The sequence below is a fragment of the Capra hircus genome, chromosome 19 (assembly GCF_001704415.2).
Source record: "Capra hircus breed San Clemente chromosome 19, ASM170441v1, whole genome shotgun sequence".
NCBI lineage: Eukaryota > Metazoa > Chordata > Mammalia > Artiodactyla > Bovidae > Capra > Capra hircus.
The window spans coordinates 44,076,037-44,092,718 of record NC_030826.1 but is presented as its reverse complement, the minus strand read 5'-3'; the positions used below and the strand labels follow the sequence as shown (position 1 = coordinate 44,092,718).

The following is a 16,682-nucleotide window of genomic DNA, read 5'->3' as shown; positions in this document are numbered from 1 at the left end:
GAAGAATTTTAAGCATAATAAATATCTCAAGAAGGCAAGGAGCATACTAGAAACATAGAAGAAGAATGGCAGGTAAATAAAATAATTAATTGAAGATAAGGGATATAAAAAAATAAAACAGTTAAAAAACACTCAAATAATAAAAAAAATTGTTTAAAAATGAGCAACAGATAGACATTCTCCAAAGGTATACAAATGATCAATAAGCACATGAAAAGATACACAAGGTCATTAGCCTTGTTAGGAAAACGTAAATTGAAAACACAAAGAGATACCACTTCAAACCCACTGTCTGCGTGCTCAGTTCCTCAGTTGTGTCCATCTCTTTGTGACTGCATGGACTTTAGCCTGCCAGGTTCCTCTGTCCATGGGGATTCTCCAGGCAAGAATACTGGAGTGGGTTGCCATGCCCTCCTCCAGGGGATCTTCCCAACCCAGGGATCGCACCCAGGTCTCCTGCATTGCTAGCAGATTCTTTACCGTCTGAGCCACAAGGGAAGCCCAATAAGAGAATTGCTTAGCAGGCCCCAGGGAGATACGAACTCCTGACATCTGGTTTATAAGACTAGTGCTCTAAACCCTGAGCTATAAAGTCTCATGCCAAACACACTAGGATGGTTTTAACAAAAAAGACAGGTAATAACAAGTGTTGGTGAGGACCTGCAGAACCGGAATCCTCATACTTTGTTGGTGGGAATGTAAATGGTGTAGTCAATGGGGAAAGTCTGCCAGTTCCTCAAAAAGTTAAACAGAGACTTACCATCAGTTCAGTTCAGTTGCTCAGTTGTGTCCGACTCTTTGAGACCCCATGAATCGCAGCACGCCAGGCCTCCCTGTCCATCAGCAACTCCTGGAGTTCACTCAAACTCATGTCCATAGAGTTGGTGTTGCCATCCAGCCATCTCATCCTCTGTTGTCCCCTTCTCCTCCTGCCCCCAATCCCTCCCAGCATCAGAGTCTTTTCCAATGAGTCAACTCTTCGCACCAGGTGGCCAAAGTACTGGAGTTTCAGCTTTAGCATCATTCCTTCCAAAGAAATCCCAGGGCTGATCTCCTTCAGAATGGACTGGTTGGATCTCCTTGCAGTCCAAGGAGTCTCTTCTTCTCCTTGCAGTCAAGAGTCTTCTCCAACACCACAGTTCAAAAGCATCAATTTTTCGGTGCTCAGCCTTCTTCACAGTTCAACTCTCATATCCATACATGACCACAGGAAAAACCATAGCCTTGACTAGACGGACCTTTGTTGGTAAAGTAATATCTCTGTTTTTTAATATGTTATCTAGGTTGGTCATAACTTTCCTTCCAAGGAGTAAGCGTCTTTTAATTTCATGGCTGCAATCACCATCAGCAGTGATTTTGGAGCCCAAAAAAACAGTCTGACACTGTTTCCACTGTTTCCCCATCTGACTTACCATAGGACCCAGCAATTATACTTCTAGGTATACATTCAAAGAAAAAAATGATAACCTGGAAACAAATGTTTATAACAGTATCATTCATAATAGTCAGGAAACAGAAAACTCTTATGTCCATCAACTAATGAATGGATAAAATGTGGTAATCCACACAAAGGAACTAAAGAACATGAGCCTCCAGATTGAAAGTTTCCACCAAGTGCTAGCTCCATGAATGAAAAATGTCCCATGGCACACTATTCATGAAATTTCAGGACGCTGAAGAGAAAGAGAGGATTTTGGCTTCATTTCAGGTAATATTGGAGAGCAGGTTACCTAAAAGCCCTCCTTAACGCAAATATCTAAAAATACCAGCTGAAATAGAAATACCAATCCTATCTAACTGCTAAGTCCACAAAATTAGTAAGAAGACAACAAAAGTGCCCCACAAGATGAAAGCTGAAAGCCACAGTGGTGAAAGCGAATGCTGACTGCCCTGAGGGAGTCTGTGGACTTAAAAGCCAAGGACTTGGGACTGAAGAGCCACATGAGCCATGGAGATGAGGTCTTGTGCAAGCCTAAAGTGGGGAATGAGGATTGGGAACTCCTGCATGAATCTAGGAGAAAAGGGAAGCCAGAAAATAATCCATCCATTAGAAAAGACAAAAATGGAATACTGCCTACCTTAGCCTGGGCTCCACATGAAAGGAAAATCTTCACTGAGAATCCAAAGTACAAGCCTCTTAAGAGACTGGAGTTCAAATTCATTCTAGTCATGTGGATTAAGAACCCACTACCCCCATCACCCAACAGAGATTAACATTAAAAAGTAATCCCAGCTAGGGTTTCCCTGGTGGCTCAGTGGTAAAGAATCCACCTGCCAATGCGGGAGACAAGGGTTTGACCCCTGATCCGGGATGATCCCACATGCCTTGAAACAGCTGAGCCTGAGACACAATTATTGAGCCTGTGCTCTAGGGGCCACCTGCCCTAGAGACCATGCTCTGCAACAGGAGAGGCCACTGCAATGAGAAGCCAGTGCATGGCAACTAGAGTGACCCTCCTGGACGAAACTAGAAAGAGCTTGAATAGAAAAGAAGACCCAGTGCAGTCAAAAATAAGTAAATAAAAATTTTAAAAAAACAGAGCAATGTGCACAGTCATTTGCAGATGAATGGGTGATGTTCAGTTGCTAAGTCGTGTCTGACTCTGCAGCCCCATGAACTGCAGCATGCCAGGCTCCTCTGTCCTCCACTATCTCATGGAGTTTACTCAAATTTATGTCCATTGAGTCAGTGATGCTATCTAACTGTCTCATCCTCTGCCACCTGCTTCTCCTTTTGCCTTCAATCTTTCCCAGCATCAGGGTCTTTTCCAATGAGTCAGTTCTTTGCATCAAGTAGCCAAAATATTGGAGCTTCAGCTTCAGTATCAGTCCTTCCAATGAATAATCAGGGTTAATTTCCTTTAGGATTGCCTGGTTTGATCTCCTTGCAGTCCAAGAGATTATCAAGAGTCTTCTCCAGCACCACAGTTTGAAGGCATCAGTTCTTTGGTGTTCAGCCTTTTTTACAGTCCAACGCTCAAATCTTTACATGACTACTGGAAAAACCATAGCTTTGACTATGCAGACCTTTGTCAGCAAAGTAATGTCTCTGCTTTTTAATATGCTCCTAGGTTTGTCATAGCTTTTCTTCCCAGGAGCAAGCATCTTTTAATTTCATGGCTGTAGTCACTGTCCATAGTGATTTTGGAACCCAAGAAAATAAAATTTGTCATTGTTTCCAATTTTTCTCCTTCTGTTTAGCATGAAGTAATGGACCAGATGCCATGATCTTAGTATTTTGAATGCTGAGTTGTAAGCCATCTTTTTCACTCTCCTCTTTCACTATCATCAAGAGATTCTTTAGTTCCTCTTCATTTTCTGCCATTAGAGTGTTACCATTTGCATATCTGAGGTAGATATTTCTCCTGGCAATCTTGATTCCAGCTTGTGATTCATCCAGTCTGGCATTTTGCACGATGTTCTCTGTATATACAGCCTTGTCATATTCCTTTCCCAATTTGGAACCAGTCAGTTGTTCCATGTCTGGTTCTAACTGTTGCTTCTTGACCCGCATGTTTTCAATTCTTGTATCTTTATTTTTATGAAAACTAAAACCCTCCAAAATTAACAACAGTTATGTTATTGTGAGTTTTAAGAACAAATACAAAGAGAATAATCGAAAATCTTCTACAGGGAAATGCAGGTCATACACTAAGGAACAAGAATCAGATTGACATCAGTTCTCAACAGCATCTACTTTTTAGCAAGAAGAGCCCACTGTCACTTTTCAATGTGTTGAAGGGGAAAAAACTGACTCAAGAACTTTAATACAAGGGTGAAATAAAGGCATACAAGACTCAAAAAGTTTATCACAGAAAGCCCCCTTTTGAAAATATGCTTGGAGGAAGTTCATCAGCAAAAAGAGAACTAGAGCCAGAAGAAAGCAACACCATAAGGGAAGGGAGAGTAAATAATTTAGTGAAATATATCACCATTTAAAAGGCAACAACGAAATGGCATATCTGTAAAAATCCAGAACTCAAACTAGATGATACTAAGAGGGCAGAAGGGAGCATTGAGGGAAGTGACTAGTGCTAAAATACTTATCTAATTGGGTGGGGCTCTTTAAGTTTATTAATAAATTTAAGAATTTTATAGTAAAAGTAACCATGAATATAGGTTTAATAAGTTACTCCATCCTGACTCTCCATCTGCTCATAATATCAGAGGGAAAACTCTTGTTTGTCCTTTATCATGAATTCCTTAATGATCCATGACATCCCTCAACATAAACAACCCCCTCCCAACACACACACACACACACACACACACACACACAGTAACTAGAAAACCTCAAGAGAGCTAACATTTTTCGGCCTTTTTTTCCCAAGAAACTGCGGCAGGAGTACCAACTGTGACCTCGAAACCCTCATTTTGGCCCTGTTACCTACCTGGGTCCGGAGCCCGTAGCCTACTCTCATCCATTGAACTCTCCAGCTGAAGGCGATCGTTGCCTGAAAAAGGACAAAACGTCAGGTGAACCACCTCCACTAATCTTCGACCTTCCATCATCCCCTCCTCCAAACTCTCAAATCCTGCACAATTTCCATCGAGGCTCCCGGGAACCCCAAGACTCAACTCCATCCCAACCCACATCCCCTCTCAGTTCCCGCGCCTCCTTCCAGGCTCTTGTTCCCCCAGTCTCTCCGCCCCTTTAGACCTCTGTCTCCTCAATTCCTATGACTCCTCCCCGGTCCCTCTACCCTCCCAGCTCCCGTAACCTATCTGCTTCCCAATTCCTGTGCCCACTTCCCAACCCCAACACCTCTTTAACTCCTTTGACCCTTTCCACCTTCCTTCTTATCCCTCCTTCCCCTTTTCAGCATCCGTACCCTTTCCCGGATCCCTCTTCCAATTCTCTGCTCTTTCCCAGTCTCCGTACTCCTTCAAGGCCGCCGTATCCCAGTCGCGGGCTCCATGGGTTCTTTCAAGCTCCGGTCACCGACTGCTTCTCTGCAACTACAGCATATTCTCTAGGCGCCCTCGGCCGCGGGCTCGGTTTAAATTTCCTGTTGGCCCCGCCCCTAAAATTACGTAAGAGCTGTGAGACTGCCATACGGAGGCCCTCAGAGGACAATCTTAGCTAGGCCAACTTCTCTCTTCCCCTTTATCTTTCACTCTGCTCTGTCTGTCTCTTCATCTGTCCACTTTTCGTAGGCTTGAGATCTTTTGAGGTTTAATAGCCAGCGAGCTGGGGACTAGCAGTAGCGTCTTAGTGATTCTTCACACTGAGCTAGTTTGAAATTCCTAGGGGTTCAATAATAAATAACAAAATAAACCTAACGCTTGTAGATAGAGCGTCTACAGTTTACATAAAGATTTCACATACATAGAATTTCATCTTCACATGTTTTGTCTCCCTTCATTTTCCACTTATCCACCCACCCCCCCCCACCGCCCCGCAAAATCTCAAAAGTGGTGTCTCCATTCCTCACTTCCATGTTTTCTTCAATTCACCTGATCAGAGCTTGATTCTCACCTCTCCATTAAAACCGTACTTAACCAGCCAACTGTGACTTCCATTTTCCCCTAGCTGACTTTTAGAACATTGAAACAGACTACTTCCTCCTTCTTGGAACACTTTTTTTCTTTTGCTTCCATTTCTACCCATTTTCACCTAACCTCAATGGGCTCCTTCTCCATCTCTTTTGCTGGATCCAATGCCACTTTCACTTATAAATGTTGGTGTGCACCAAGGCTTTAGCTTTTAGCCTTCTTCTCTTGCCTATAAACACTGTTTCCCAAGGAGATCTCTTCCAACTGCATAACTTTAAAATTCAGCTCTGTGTTAACACCTGAGTTCTGACTTCTCCCCAGATCTCCAGACATGTGGTCAAGTATCCACTGGACATTTCCATTTAGGTGAGGACTCAGGCTTAACAAGTTCAACATTTGTTCCACTGCCCCCTGCCAAAAAAAAACCTCCTCATGTATCCTTATCCCATCTCATTATCCACTCAGTTCAAACCTATGTTATATATTAAAAAAAATTTTTTTAATAAAAACTTTAAGTTATCTTTCAGAACTTTCCCTTATCCCCACCCTGCTCCCCAAACAAATTATACCAATTCCAAAGTACCTCTTGAATCAGACCCAGCCACTAATTTCTTGCCCAAAGTACTGCAGTTAATTCCTAACATATTTCTACACTTAAATCGCTTTCTACCTTTTCCCAATATAATCCCTTTTCCATGAGCAACCAGCATTATTCATTAAACCCATGGTAGAAGTGTATATACCACAAACACCTTGTATCCCTTCCAGTGGGGCCTCTCCCTGCAGATTTGAGCTCCTGGGGAACCCAAATTTGGCCATGTGACTGGCTTTGGCTGATGGAAAAAAATGAAAACAAATGACACATCACTTCCAAGAATAAGTTTAAAAGCCAGCTGGTTTATCAAGTTCTCTTTTCCCTTATCTAGCAATGTCCAGCCAGAGGGTACCCTGTCAACATGGGTTCCTTGGTGAAGAAGACTTGCAACAGAAGCATGGGCAAGCCACAACTGACATGTAGCAGGAGTGATAGTCGCTCAGTCGTGTCCGACTCTTTGCGACCCCATAAACTGTAGCCTGTCAGGCTCCTCTGTCCAAGGAATTCTCCAGGCAAAAATACTGGAGTGGGTTGCCATTTCCTTCTCCAGGTAGCATGAGCGAGAAATAAACCTTTGTTGTTGTAAGCTACTGAGATTTGGGCATCATTTATTACCTGGGGCTTCCCAGGTGGTTCAGTGGTAAAGAATCTGCCTGCCAATGCAGTAGACACGCAGGGTTTGATCCCTGGGCCGGGAAGATCCCCTGCAGGAGATGGCAATCTACTCCTGTTATTTCTTGCCTGAGAAATCCCACGGAGGTGCCTGGCAGGCTACAGTTCATGGGGTCACAGAGTCAGACACAACTTAGTGACTAAACGACAACAACCAGAATCTAGCTCAAGTTTCTCAAAGTGTGGTTCAGCCCTTTCAGAAGGTTCCATGAGGTCAAAACTGTTTTTACCATGATACTAACATCATTATTCACTTTTGCTCTCATTGTGTCATGAATATTCAGTAGAGTATGCAAAAGCCAAAATGAGAATCTAGCACTTTCATTGTATCAGATATTTAAAGATTTGCAGAAATGTAAAATAATGCCACTCTTTAAATTCCATTAAAAATGCATCATTAGGACTTCCCTGGTGGTGCAGTGGATAAGAATCTGCCTGCCAAGGCAGAGGACATGGGTTTGATCTCTGATCCGGGAAGATCCCACATGCCTCAGAGCAACTAGGTCCTTGCACCACAACTACTGAGCCTGGGCGCTGCAACTGCTGAAACCGTGTGCCTAAAGCCTGTGCTCCGCAAGAGGAGCCACCTCAGTGGGAAGTCCGTCCGCTGTAACTAGAGAGTAGCCGCCGCTCCCCGCAACTAGAGAAGGCTAACATGCAACAACAAAGATCCAGCACAGCCAAAAATAAATTTAAAAATATTGTAGTGTGTACCTGTCCAAAAAAATTTTTTCAGTGCTTGAGAAAATGCATCATTTATCTTAACACACAGTGGGCTTATTTTTAAATGAATAAATGCATTTTAAATGTTTTAATGTCTATCATGGTAAATATCAAGTATGATTTTATTATAAGTATATACACAAATACATAAAATATATTTATTAGTACAAATTTAAAGATACCCATGTGGTGGCAGTTGGTCTCGAAGATGGCCTGCAATGACTGTCCTTGACTCCTGATAGTCATTGTTTAGTCGCTAAATTTTGTCTGATTCTTTTGCAACCCCCATGGACTGTAGCCCACCAGTCTCCTCTGTCCATGGGATCTCCCAGGCAAGAATACTTGAGTGGGTTGCCATTTCCTTCTCCAGGGGATCTTCCTGACCCAGGGATCCAACTCAAGTCTCCTGCAAGTCTCCTGCATTGGCAGGTGGATTCCTGACCACTGAACCACCAGGTAAGCCCCCCTGATAGTCATACTCACATCCAGTAAGGCTATATACCAATAGAGTATTTTTAAAAATATCTATTTATTTATGTTCGGCTGTGCTGGGTCTTCGTTATTGCACAGGCTTTCTCAAGTTGCAGTGAGTAGAGGCTACTCACTATTTCGGTGCGCAGGCTTCTCACTGCGGAGGCTTGTTTATTCTAAAGCACAAGCTCTAGAGCACAGGCTCAGTGGTTGTGGCAGTCAGGCCTATTTGCCCCGTAGCAAGTGGAATCTTTCCAGACCAGGGATCGAGCCCATCCACCCTGCATTGGCAGATGGATTCTTAGCCGCTGGACCACTGGGGAGCCCCTGTACCAATAGACTATTGAGGAAATGACAATGTGTGACTCTGGAGGCTAGGTCATAAAAGACATCTCAGTATCTTCATTGCTTTTTCTTGGATGCCTGCTGTGGGGGAAGCCAGCTGCCATAACATGAGGGCACTCAAGTATGCCGGTGGAGAGGCTCCTTGTGGAGAGGAACTGAGGCTTCCTGCCAACAGCTGGTCCTGACTTCCCCATCTGTGACCAAGCCATCTGGCAAGTAGATCCTTCAGTCTCAGCTTAGCTTTCAGATGACTGCAACCTCACAAGAGACCCCAAGTCAGAAAAATTCCAGCCAAGCTACTCCTAAGTTGCAGGCCCACAGAAACTGAGAAAATAAATTATTAATGTTGTTTTAAGTCCCTAAATTTTGAGGTGATTTGTTACACAGCAATAGATTAACAAATATACACATAAACAAAAAAGCTGTTTGGGATTCTCCATTTTAAACAATGTAAAAGGGAGGGAATTCCCTGGCCGTCCAATAGTTAGAATTCTGGCCTTCCACTGCCCAGGGCCCAGGTTCAGATCTCAAAAGCTGAGCGGCCAAAAATCAAAAATGAAAAGGGCCTAAAACCAGAACTTACCTTATCCTCACTGACAAAATCAGATCAAATCCCTCTTTTCAGAAACTCCCAGTAGCCAGCAGCTTTCCCAGTTTGCTCCTCAGACCAAACTTCTCCGAGTCTTGAACAAACCTAGCTCGTTCCTGCCTTAGGACCTTTGCACTAATAGTTCCATTTCCCAGATCTTCTCTTTCCTTTTAGGCATCAGATCAAATCTCATTTTTTTTCAGATAGGACTTCTGAGACTGCCCAACCTAACGGTAGTTTACTTGTTTGTGGTCTATATTTCCCCCCTAGAAGGTTAAGTTTTATAGAACAAGGACCTTTTCTGTTTCACTCACTGCTATATCCCCAAAGTAAGAATGTAGTATTCTTTTTTTTTTTTTTTTTTAACTTATTTATCTGGCTGTGCCAGGTTTTAATTACAGCACACAAGATCTTCAGGGTCTTTATCTGTGGCATGTAGGAGCTAGTTCCCTGACCAGGGATTGAACTCTGGCCTGCTGGATTGGGAGCACGGGGTCTTAGCCAGTAGATGAACAGAGAAGTCCCAAGAATGTAGCACATCCTTAATGAGTGTTGTTAAATGAGTGAAAAAAAATTAATCTCTCTGATCTTTTTTTTTTTTTCATTTGTGAAGTGAAGATAATATTAATACCAGGCAGTGAGGTTTTAAAGATTAAAGATGTGTTTAGCAAAGTCTGTGAACAGAAAAAGGTAGCTTTTATTGTGTGTGTTAGTCACTCAGTTGTGTCCAATTCTTTGTGACCCCATGGACTACAGCCTGCCAGGCTCCTCTGTCCATGGAATTCTCCAGGCAAGAATACTGGAGTGGGTTGCCATTCCCTTCTCCAGAGGATGTTCCCCACCCAGGGACTGAACCTGGATCTCCTGAATTGCAAGCAGACTCTTTCCCATCAGAGCCACCAGGAAAGAATATTTACTACTTGGCAGAAAATATTTTGAGATAATAATTCAAATTGTTCTTTCTGGTTGTTTTTGATTCCTGAGGGGAAGTGCTTAGAAAAAAAATCAGCTCATACGATAGAGCAAGGATTGATTTTTCAATATCTAAAAAACTTGTAAAGACAGATTCAGAAAAGATCAACCACCCAACTGAAAAATGGGTATGGGAACAGTCACAGTAAAGGAAATACAAAGAGCATTCAAATATGCTCAACCTTATTTAAAGTAAGATAAATGCAAATGACATCTATATCGAAATACCATTTTTCACTTAACAGACTGGCAAAGATCAGTTTTTTGAGAGACTGACAAATTGCCTTACGTAAGGTTTGTACCAGACTCCTGTGTAAGGCAATTTGGCAAGCTCTAGGAAAATTATAAACGCATGTATTTTTCCACCCAGCAGTCCTGTATCTGGGAGTTCTTCTACAGATACACTCATACATATGGGATATAACTTCTGTAATAAAGGTATTTACTGAAGCATTACCATATTTAGCCACTATATGGTGTTTATTAGACAAATATCTATAAAATAATGACACAGAAAAGGGATGCACATATATCTATTTATTTAATGCTACAAATACATATGGAATGCATATTATAACGTTCAAAGTGCTTTAAAAATGGTAATTCATCTTCATAACAATCCTCTGAGGTAGGTAGTAACTAAACCCATTTCATATTGAGGTTAAAAATTGGCTTGAGGTCTCATACTTAAAAGATGTTAGTGCTGGAATTTGAACCCCAGCAGCCTGACTTCAGAATCCATGCTCTTAATGTTGTTCTCTGCTGCTTCTCAATGTAGGGTAAATGGAAATCTGATACAGTGATATTAAAATCTGACCAAATAGATTTTGAGAGATAAAGGATTACTAGGAATACAGATGTCATTTTTGATGATAAACAGTTTACCAGGGACTAAATAACCTAGTCCTTATATGACTCTAACAACATCAAAGTAAGCCAGAAAGGGAAGGGAAAACTATAAAATCTACAATACACAAGGAAATTTTAAGATACTTTTCTCCTACAAATAGATGATAGATGAAACAAAAATAAAATAAGACTGCTGCTGCTGCTGCTAAGTCGCTTCAGTCGTGTCCGACTCTGTGCGACCCCGTGGACTGCAGCCCACCAGGCTCCTCCGTCCATGGGATTTTTCAGGCAAGAGTCCTGGAGTGGGGTGCCATTGCCTTCTCCTACAATAAGACTAGTAACATGTAAAAGATTCAGTGAGGAGAATCCCCTGGTGGTCCAGTGGTAAAGACTTCATCTTCCAATGCAGGGTTTAATCCCTGGTTGAGGAACTAAGATCCCATGCGCTGTCCAGGAGGACCCAAAAAATAAATAAATAAAAGATTCAATGATATAACTATTAAATTTTAATATATAAATATTAGAAAATACTCTCAAGTACATGGAAAGTTAAAAAATTGACTTGAACTATGCCACTACAGTATCAACCAATGCCAAAATACCAATATCATACAGAATCCATCCAATGACCACAAAATGAAGTTAGAAACCAATAACAAAAAGTTAAGTTTTTTTTAAAGAGTAAAACAAAACACATTACTCTGGAATTTTAAAAAAACCACATTTCTAAATAATTCATGATAGAAGAAAACCATGGAAATTGCAGTATATTTAGAACCTCACCAATGAAAAACTACAGATCAAAAGCTGTTAAATACCTTTTTAAAAGCTGTAAGATTCAGCTAAGTAACTAGAGAGAAAGTATGACCTTAAATGTGGATGCTATATTAGAAAATAAGACAGACTGAAAATGAATTAGCTAAGTGTTCACCTTGAGAGGTCAGAAAATGAAAGGTATGCCCAAAGTTTATGGATAGTCAGAAAGAAGAAAAGATAGAAATTAATGAAATTAAGAAAAATTAATAAGATCAATGAAAAAATTAAGAAAAAAGAAAAAGTAGATTCCTACAAATGAGCATGACAAAGACAAATAATCTAAAAAACCCACAAGGGATATAAACAGGCAATTCAAAGATGAGGTAATTTTGGACTTCCCTGGTAGTCCGGTGTTAAGACTCTGAGTGCGCAACGCAAGGGACACAGGTTTGATCCCTGGTCACTAAGATCCCTAATGCTACCTGGTGCAGCCAACAAACAAACAGATAAACAAAAGAAACACTTTAAAAAAAATGAGGAAATTTTAATGGCTGATAAATACATAAAAAGTGCTGACTCAATTGTAATTAAATGCAAATTAAGCCCAAGCTAGTAATGCAAATTAAATAATTAGAAGCTCTTTCACACACTTTTCACTGGCAAAAATTAAAATCAAGTTTTAGTAAAAACAGGAAGACAAGGGAATGTAAACTGGAACAAGCGCTTGGGAGAGCAATATGGGGATCTCATGCCCCTCAACTCAGCAATTCTGTTTTTTGATATATCCTGTTCTCTGAAGAGAGGTGTGCACCCTTCAGACACAAGATAGTCACAGAGGTGCCAAAGGAAAACATTAGCATTTAAATATTTGTTTACTTTTGGCTGTGCTGGGTCTTGGTTGCTGTGCATGGGCTTCTCGTTGCAGCGGCCTCTCTGTGCATAGCACAGGCTCTAGGCACTCAGGCGTCAGTAGATTTGGCTCTTGGGCCCTAGAACATGGACAGTAGTTGTGGCTCTCAGGCTTTAGTTGCCTGTGGCATCTGAACTTCCAGGCTGGCTCAGTGGTAAAGAATCTGCTGCAAAGGAGGAAATGCAGGTTCGAGCCCTGGGTTGGGAAGATCCCCTGGAGAAGGAAATGGCTACCCATTCCAGTATTCTTGCCTGGGAAATCCCATAGACCGAGGAGCCTGGAGGGCTACTGTCCTTGGGGTCACAAGAGTCAGACACGACCTAGCCACTAAACAACAAAAATGTGGGATCTACCTGGACCTGGAATAGAAGTTGTGTCCCCTGCGTTGGTAGGCAGAGTCTTATCCCCTGTACCACCAGGGAAATCCTAAATATATTTTATTTAAGAGAAAAACAAGTAAGCTTAATAATCTTTAGTAAGCAGGCTAATGCTGGTGTCCTTCCCATGCTCTTGTCAGAGACCCTGGCTTACATAGTAAAGCAACTGAGCTATCTGGGTCAAGGGTAAGGGAGCTTCGTATCTAGACTGGTTGTCTGTGTTTTCTCTGCAGAGTTCAGCATGAGTTGGTTTTACACTGTTCTCCACAATTTACATATTCCCAGATAAATTTACAGATTATGCTATCTGGATTTTCCTAACTCCCAGAAGTGAATAAGAGGCTTAATAAGATTTGTCCAAAGAAGCAAAGTTAAGATTACAAATAATCCGAATGACACACACAAGTGAACACTCCAGGTACAAACTCTGAGGTTCAGTGAGGAGTCAGCTGGCCAATGGTTGAGAAAAATCACTGAAGTTTAAGAGGAACTCTTTGCTAGTAATGAGTCCTTTGCCCTAATCAACTGTACACTTGAAAGTGGTTCAGATGGTAAATTTTATGCTATGAGCATTTACAATAAAAAATTTTAAATAGTAATAATGTAGGAAAGGAATGAAGCATATTCAGCCACATTATTTTCACTAAGTATTTTGGTATTATAAACAAATAAATATTTATAACATATGATTTCTTTTAAATTACCCTTTTGTTATTTATTTTTTGGCTGTGCCACGTGCATGTGGGATCTTAGTTCCCTGACCAGAGATCTAACCTGGGCTGCCTGCATTGGAAGCGTGGAGTCTTCATCACTGGACTGCTAGGGAAGTCCCTTAACCACCCTTTTTATATATCTTATGATGGACATACAAATTTTGTATAGTGGTTTACACTATTATGTAATTCATAAATACATATTAATATGCTAGGTATGCAAAAATATTTTTTCTGCTAAAAGTATGTAGCAAAAATGTTTGATGCTCATTGGCCCAGAGAAATTTTTTCACAGTGGGGTAAGGAGATACCTATAAGAATGGGACTTGAAGCACTGTTTGAAGAACTGGGAAATAATCTAAATGCCTATCAGTAGAGGTATGAATCAGCTGGGCTATATTCAAGCAATGGAATATTATACAGTGGTTTAAATGAATGGATAAGAGCTACATGTATCAACACAGGAAAATATTTTCAAGATCTTAAATGAAAAAAGCATGCTGCAGAAAGGAATGTCCAACATGTAAAACAATGTGATATATTGTTTATGGATACATACCCATGGATACACACATATTACATATGCATACACAGTAATATGTACTATGTTTAAAAACATTCAAGAGGAAGACAGATACAAAGGTCAGGAACAGAAGTTCCCTCTGGGTAGGGAAGGAAGCAAAGGAGATTTAAAACAAAAGGTGCAAGGTAAATTAATATAAGAAATAATATTATTTTTTATATTACTTTATGTTTTATTTATTTTCAGCCACATTGGGCAGCATGGGGGTTTGCAGTTCCCTGACCAGGCATAAAACCTGTGTCCCATGCATTGGGAGCACGGAGTCTTAACCACTGAGCCACCAGGGAAATCCCAATAGCTCATACTCTTAGAACAAGTCTCCCTGAGTTCTCCTCCTCAGTGACAACCATCTTCACATTCCCTTGTGTATCTTTCCAGATATTTCATGCACATGCCAGGCCACATATGTGTATGTATTTATCCCCATCCTTCCTCTTTGTAAACACAAATGGTAGCAAACGTTACATATTATTCTGTGCCTCACTTTTTTTCTTTAACAATGTATCCTGAAGTTTGTTGTCAGTACATCAAGAGCTTCCTCCACCTTTTCAGTTCAATTCAGTTCAGTCGCTCAGTCGTGTCCGACTCTTTGCGATCCCATGAATCCCAGCACACCAGGCCTCCCTGTCCATCACCATCTCCTGGAGTTCACTCAGACTCATGTCCATCGAGTCCGTGATGCCATCCAGCCATCTCATCCTCGGTCGTCCCCTTCTCCTCCTGTCCCTAATCCCTCCCAGAATCAGAGTCTTTTCCAATGAGTCAACTCTTCGCATCAGATGGCCAAAGTACTAGAGTTTCAGCTTTAGCATCATTCCTTCCAAAGAAATCCCAGGGCTGATCTCCTTCAGAATGGACTGGTTGGATCTCCTTGCAGTCCAAGGGACTCTCAAGAGTCTTCTCCAACACCACAGTTCAAAAGCATCAATTCTTCGGCTATGGCTGCACAATCCCTGTTTCTGTGGCTTGAGTCAGTCTTCTGTAGACAGAATGTAAACTACTTCTGTTCTTTCACTACAATAAGCATCACTGCAACACATATCCTATTATGTCATTCTGCACACATGCATGTATTATAATCAGTTCCCAGAAGGAGAAATGTTGGGTCTTTTTCAAACTGCCCTCCAGCAAGACTCTACCCGTTCATCTGCTGCAGCAACATTTCCTAGTGCCTATATCACCCAGTCATAGACCAACACTGTGTATCATCAGACATTGAGAAGAAAACATGGTATCTCATTACAGGTTTAATTTGCATATTTTATTTTTTAAAGGATGTTTATTTGGCTGCACCAGGTCTTAGTTACAGCATGTGGAATCTTTGATCTTCATTGTGATGTAAGAATTCTTTAGTTGCAGCATGCAAGTTCTCGTTTGTGGCATGTGCAATCTAATTCCCTGACCAGGGACCGAATCAGGGCCCCCTGTATCGGGAACTCCGAGGCTTAGTCACTGGACCACCAGGGAAGTCACTGTTTGCATATTTTAAAAATTATAAATGTGATGATATTTTTTAGTGTAGAAAGCTATCTTGATTTTTTTTCTATAAGTTTTCTGTCATTTGTCCAGTGGTCTGAATTGGTTTTTTGAACTATGAGCTAATTACTTTTGTAATTTTGTAATAGCGAGCAAAGATTCTTTTAATTGCAGAATCTGCAGAGCCTTCCCTCAGTTTTGTGAGAAGCTTGTATGTGTCTTCATAAAGCCTTTGTTGCATTGTGCTAACAGTGGTTTCCTGATACTAATACTATAGCAGGACAAGATGTCACCATGGGAGGAAACTGAGTAAAGGTGTACAGGTCTCTATGTACTACTCATACAGCTCCCTGTGAGTCTGGAATAACTTCAAATTTAAAAGTTCAGAAAGAACAAAATTTTGTGGTCCTTTTCTGAGTGTGGGGGCTCTGACATCAAACTGTGATCCCTGAGTCATGATGGCTCCCAAGTCTGCTACCTAACAAACTCCACCTGCAAGACAGCCACTGGATTAAAATGTACATCTGAGAACCTGAAACTGGGACAAGTCTTTGGGGGTTGACTCTGGCCTCTGACTCCCTTATTGTCACATTCTAACTCAGGGAGCACACAGAAGCCATGAGGCTAACAGGCACATATCCTGTACTTCTACTGAGCTTTACAGTGTTCCGTGTCCATCCATTTACATTACCCCAATGATAATAAAGGTAGAGAATTCTCTCAAGAGGCCCTTTGCCAGTTATACCAGACCCTTCCTTTCCTTTTGTTGTCACCCCCTGAATATCTTCTATTCGAACTCTGTGGTTCAAGCCATCCATAATTCTCTGGAGGGCCCCCCCCCATAGCTTCCTGCATCTGGGTCTGCTCCTTTTCTCTTTCAGTCTTTTTGCCTAAAGGACTCTCACTTGGTCTTCGAAAAATAGAAAGCCTCACCTCCACTAGGAAGCCTTCCTCCATCTCTCATCTCCAGTTTCCAACTTCAATCCAACAGGCAAGGTTAACCTAATCTTCTTCCAGCCATCCTACCGCAATTTCCATTAGACACTGAAACATTTCTCTCACTGTATTGCCATTATTAGTTTAAACATGTCTGCTCAATCCACTGAAGATCCTTTGAAGGGAGAGATTTTGTGACATTAAACTTTGTCTTTTAGT

The 16,682-nt window shown here is 41.3% G+C and overlaps 1 protein-coding gene across 1 annotated transcript in view; it reads right to left on the bottom strand.

Moving 5' to 3' along the window:
* DBF4B (DBF4 zinc finger B) overlaps nucleotides 1-4,938 on the bottom strand; it is a gene marked incomplete at its 5' end in the record, with an annotated part of 28,579 nt that extends 23,641 nt beyond the window's left edge. The window contains 2 exons of the mRNA XM_018064012.1: nucleotides 4,392-4,454; nucleotides 4,833-4,938. Coding sequence (XP_017919501.1) covers nucleotides 4,392-4,454; nucleotides 4,833-4,938 — 169 coding nt within the window. The remainder of the gene's footprint in view (nucleotides 1-4,391; nucleotides 4,455-4,832) is intronic.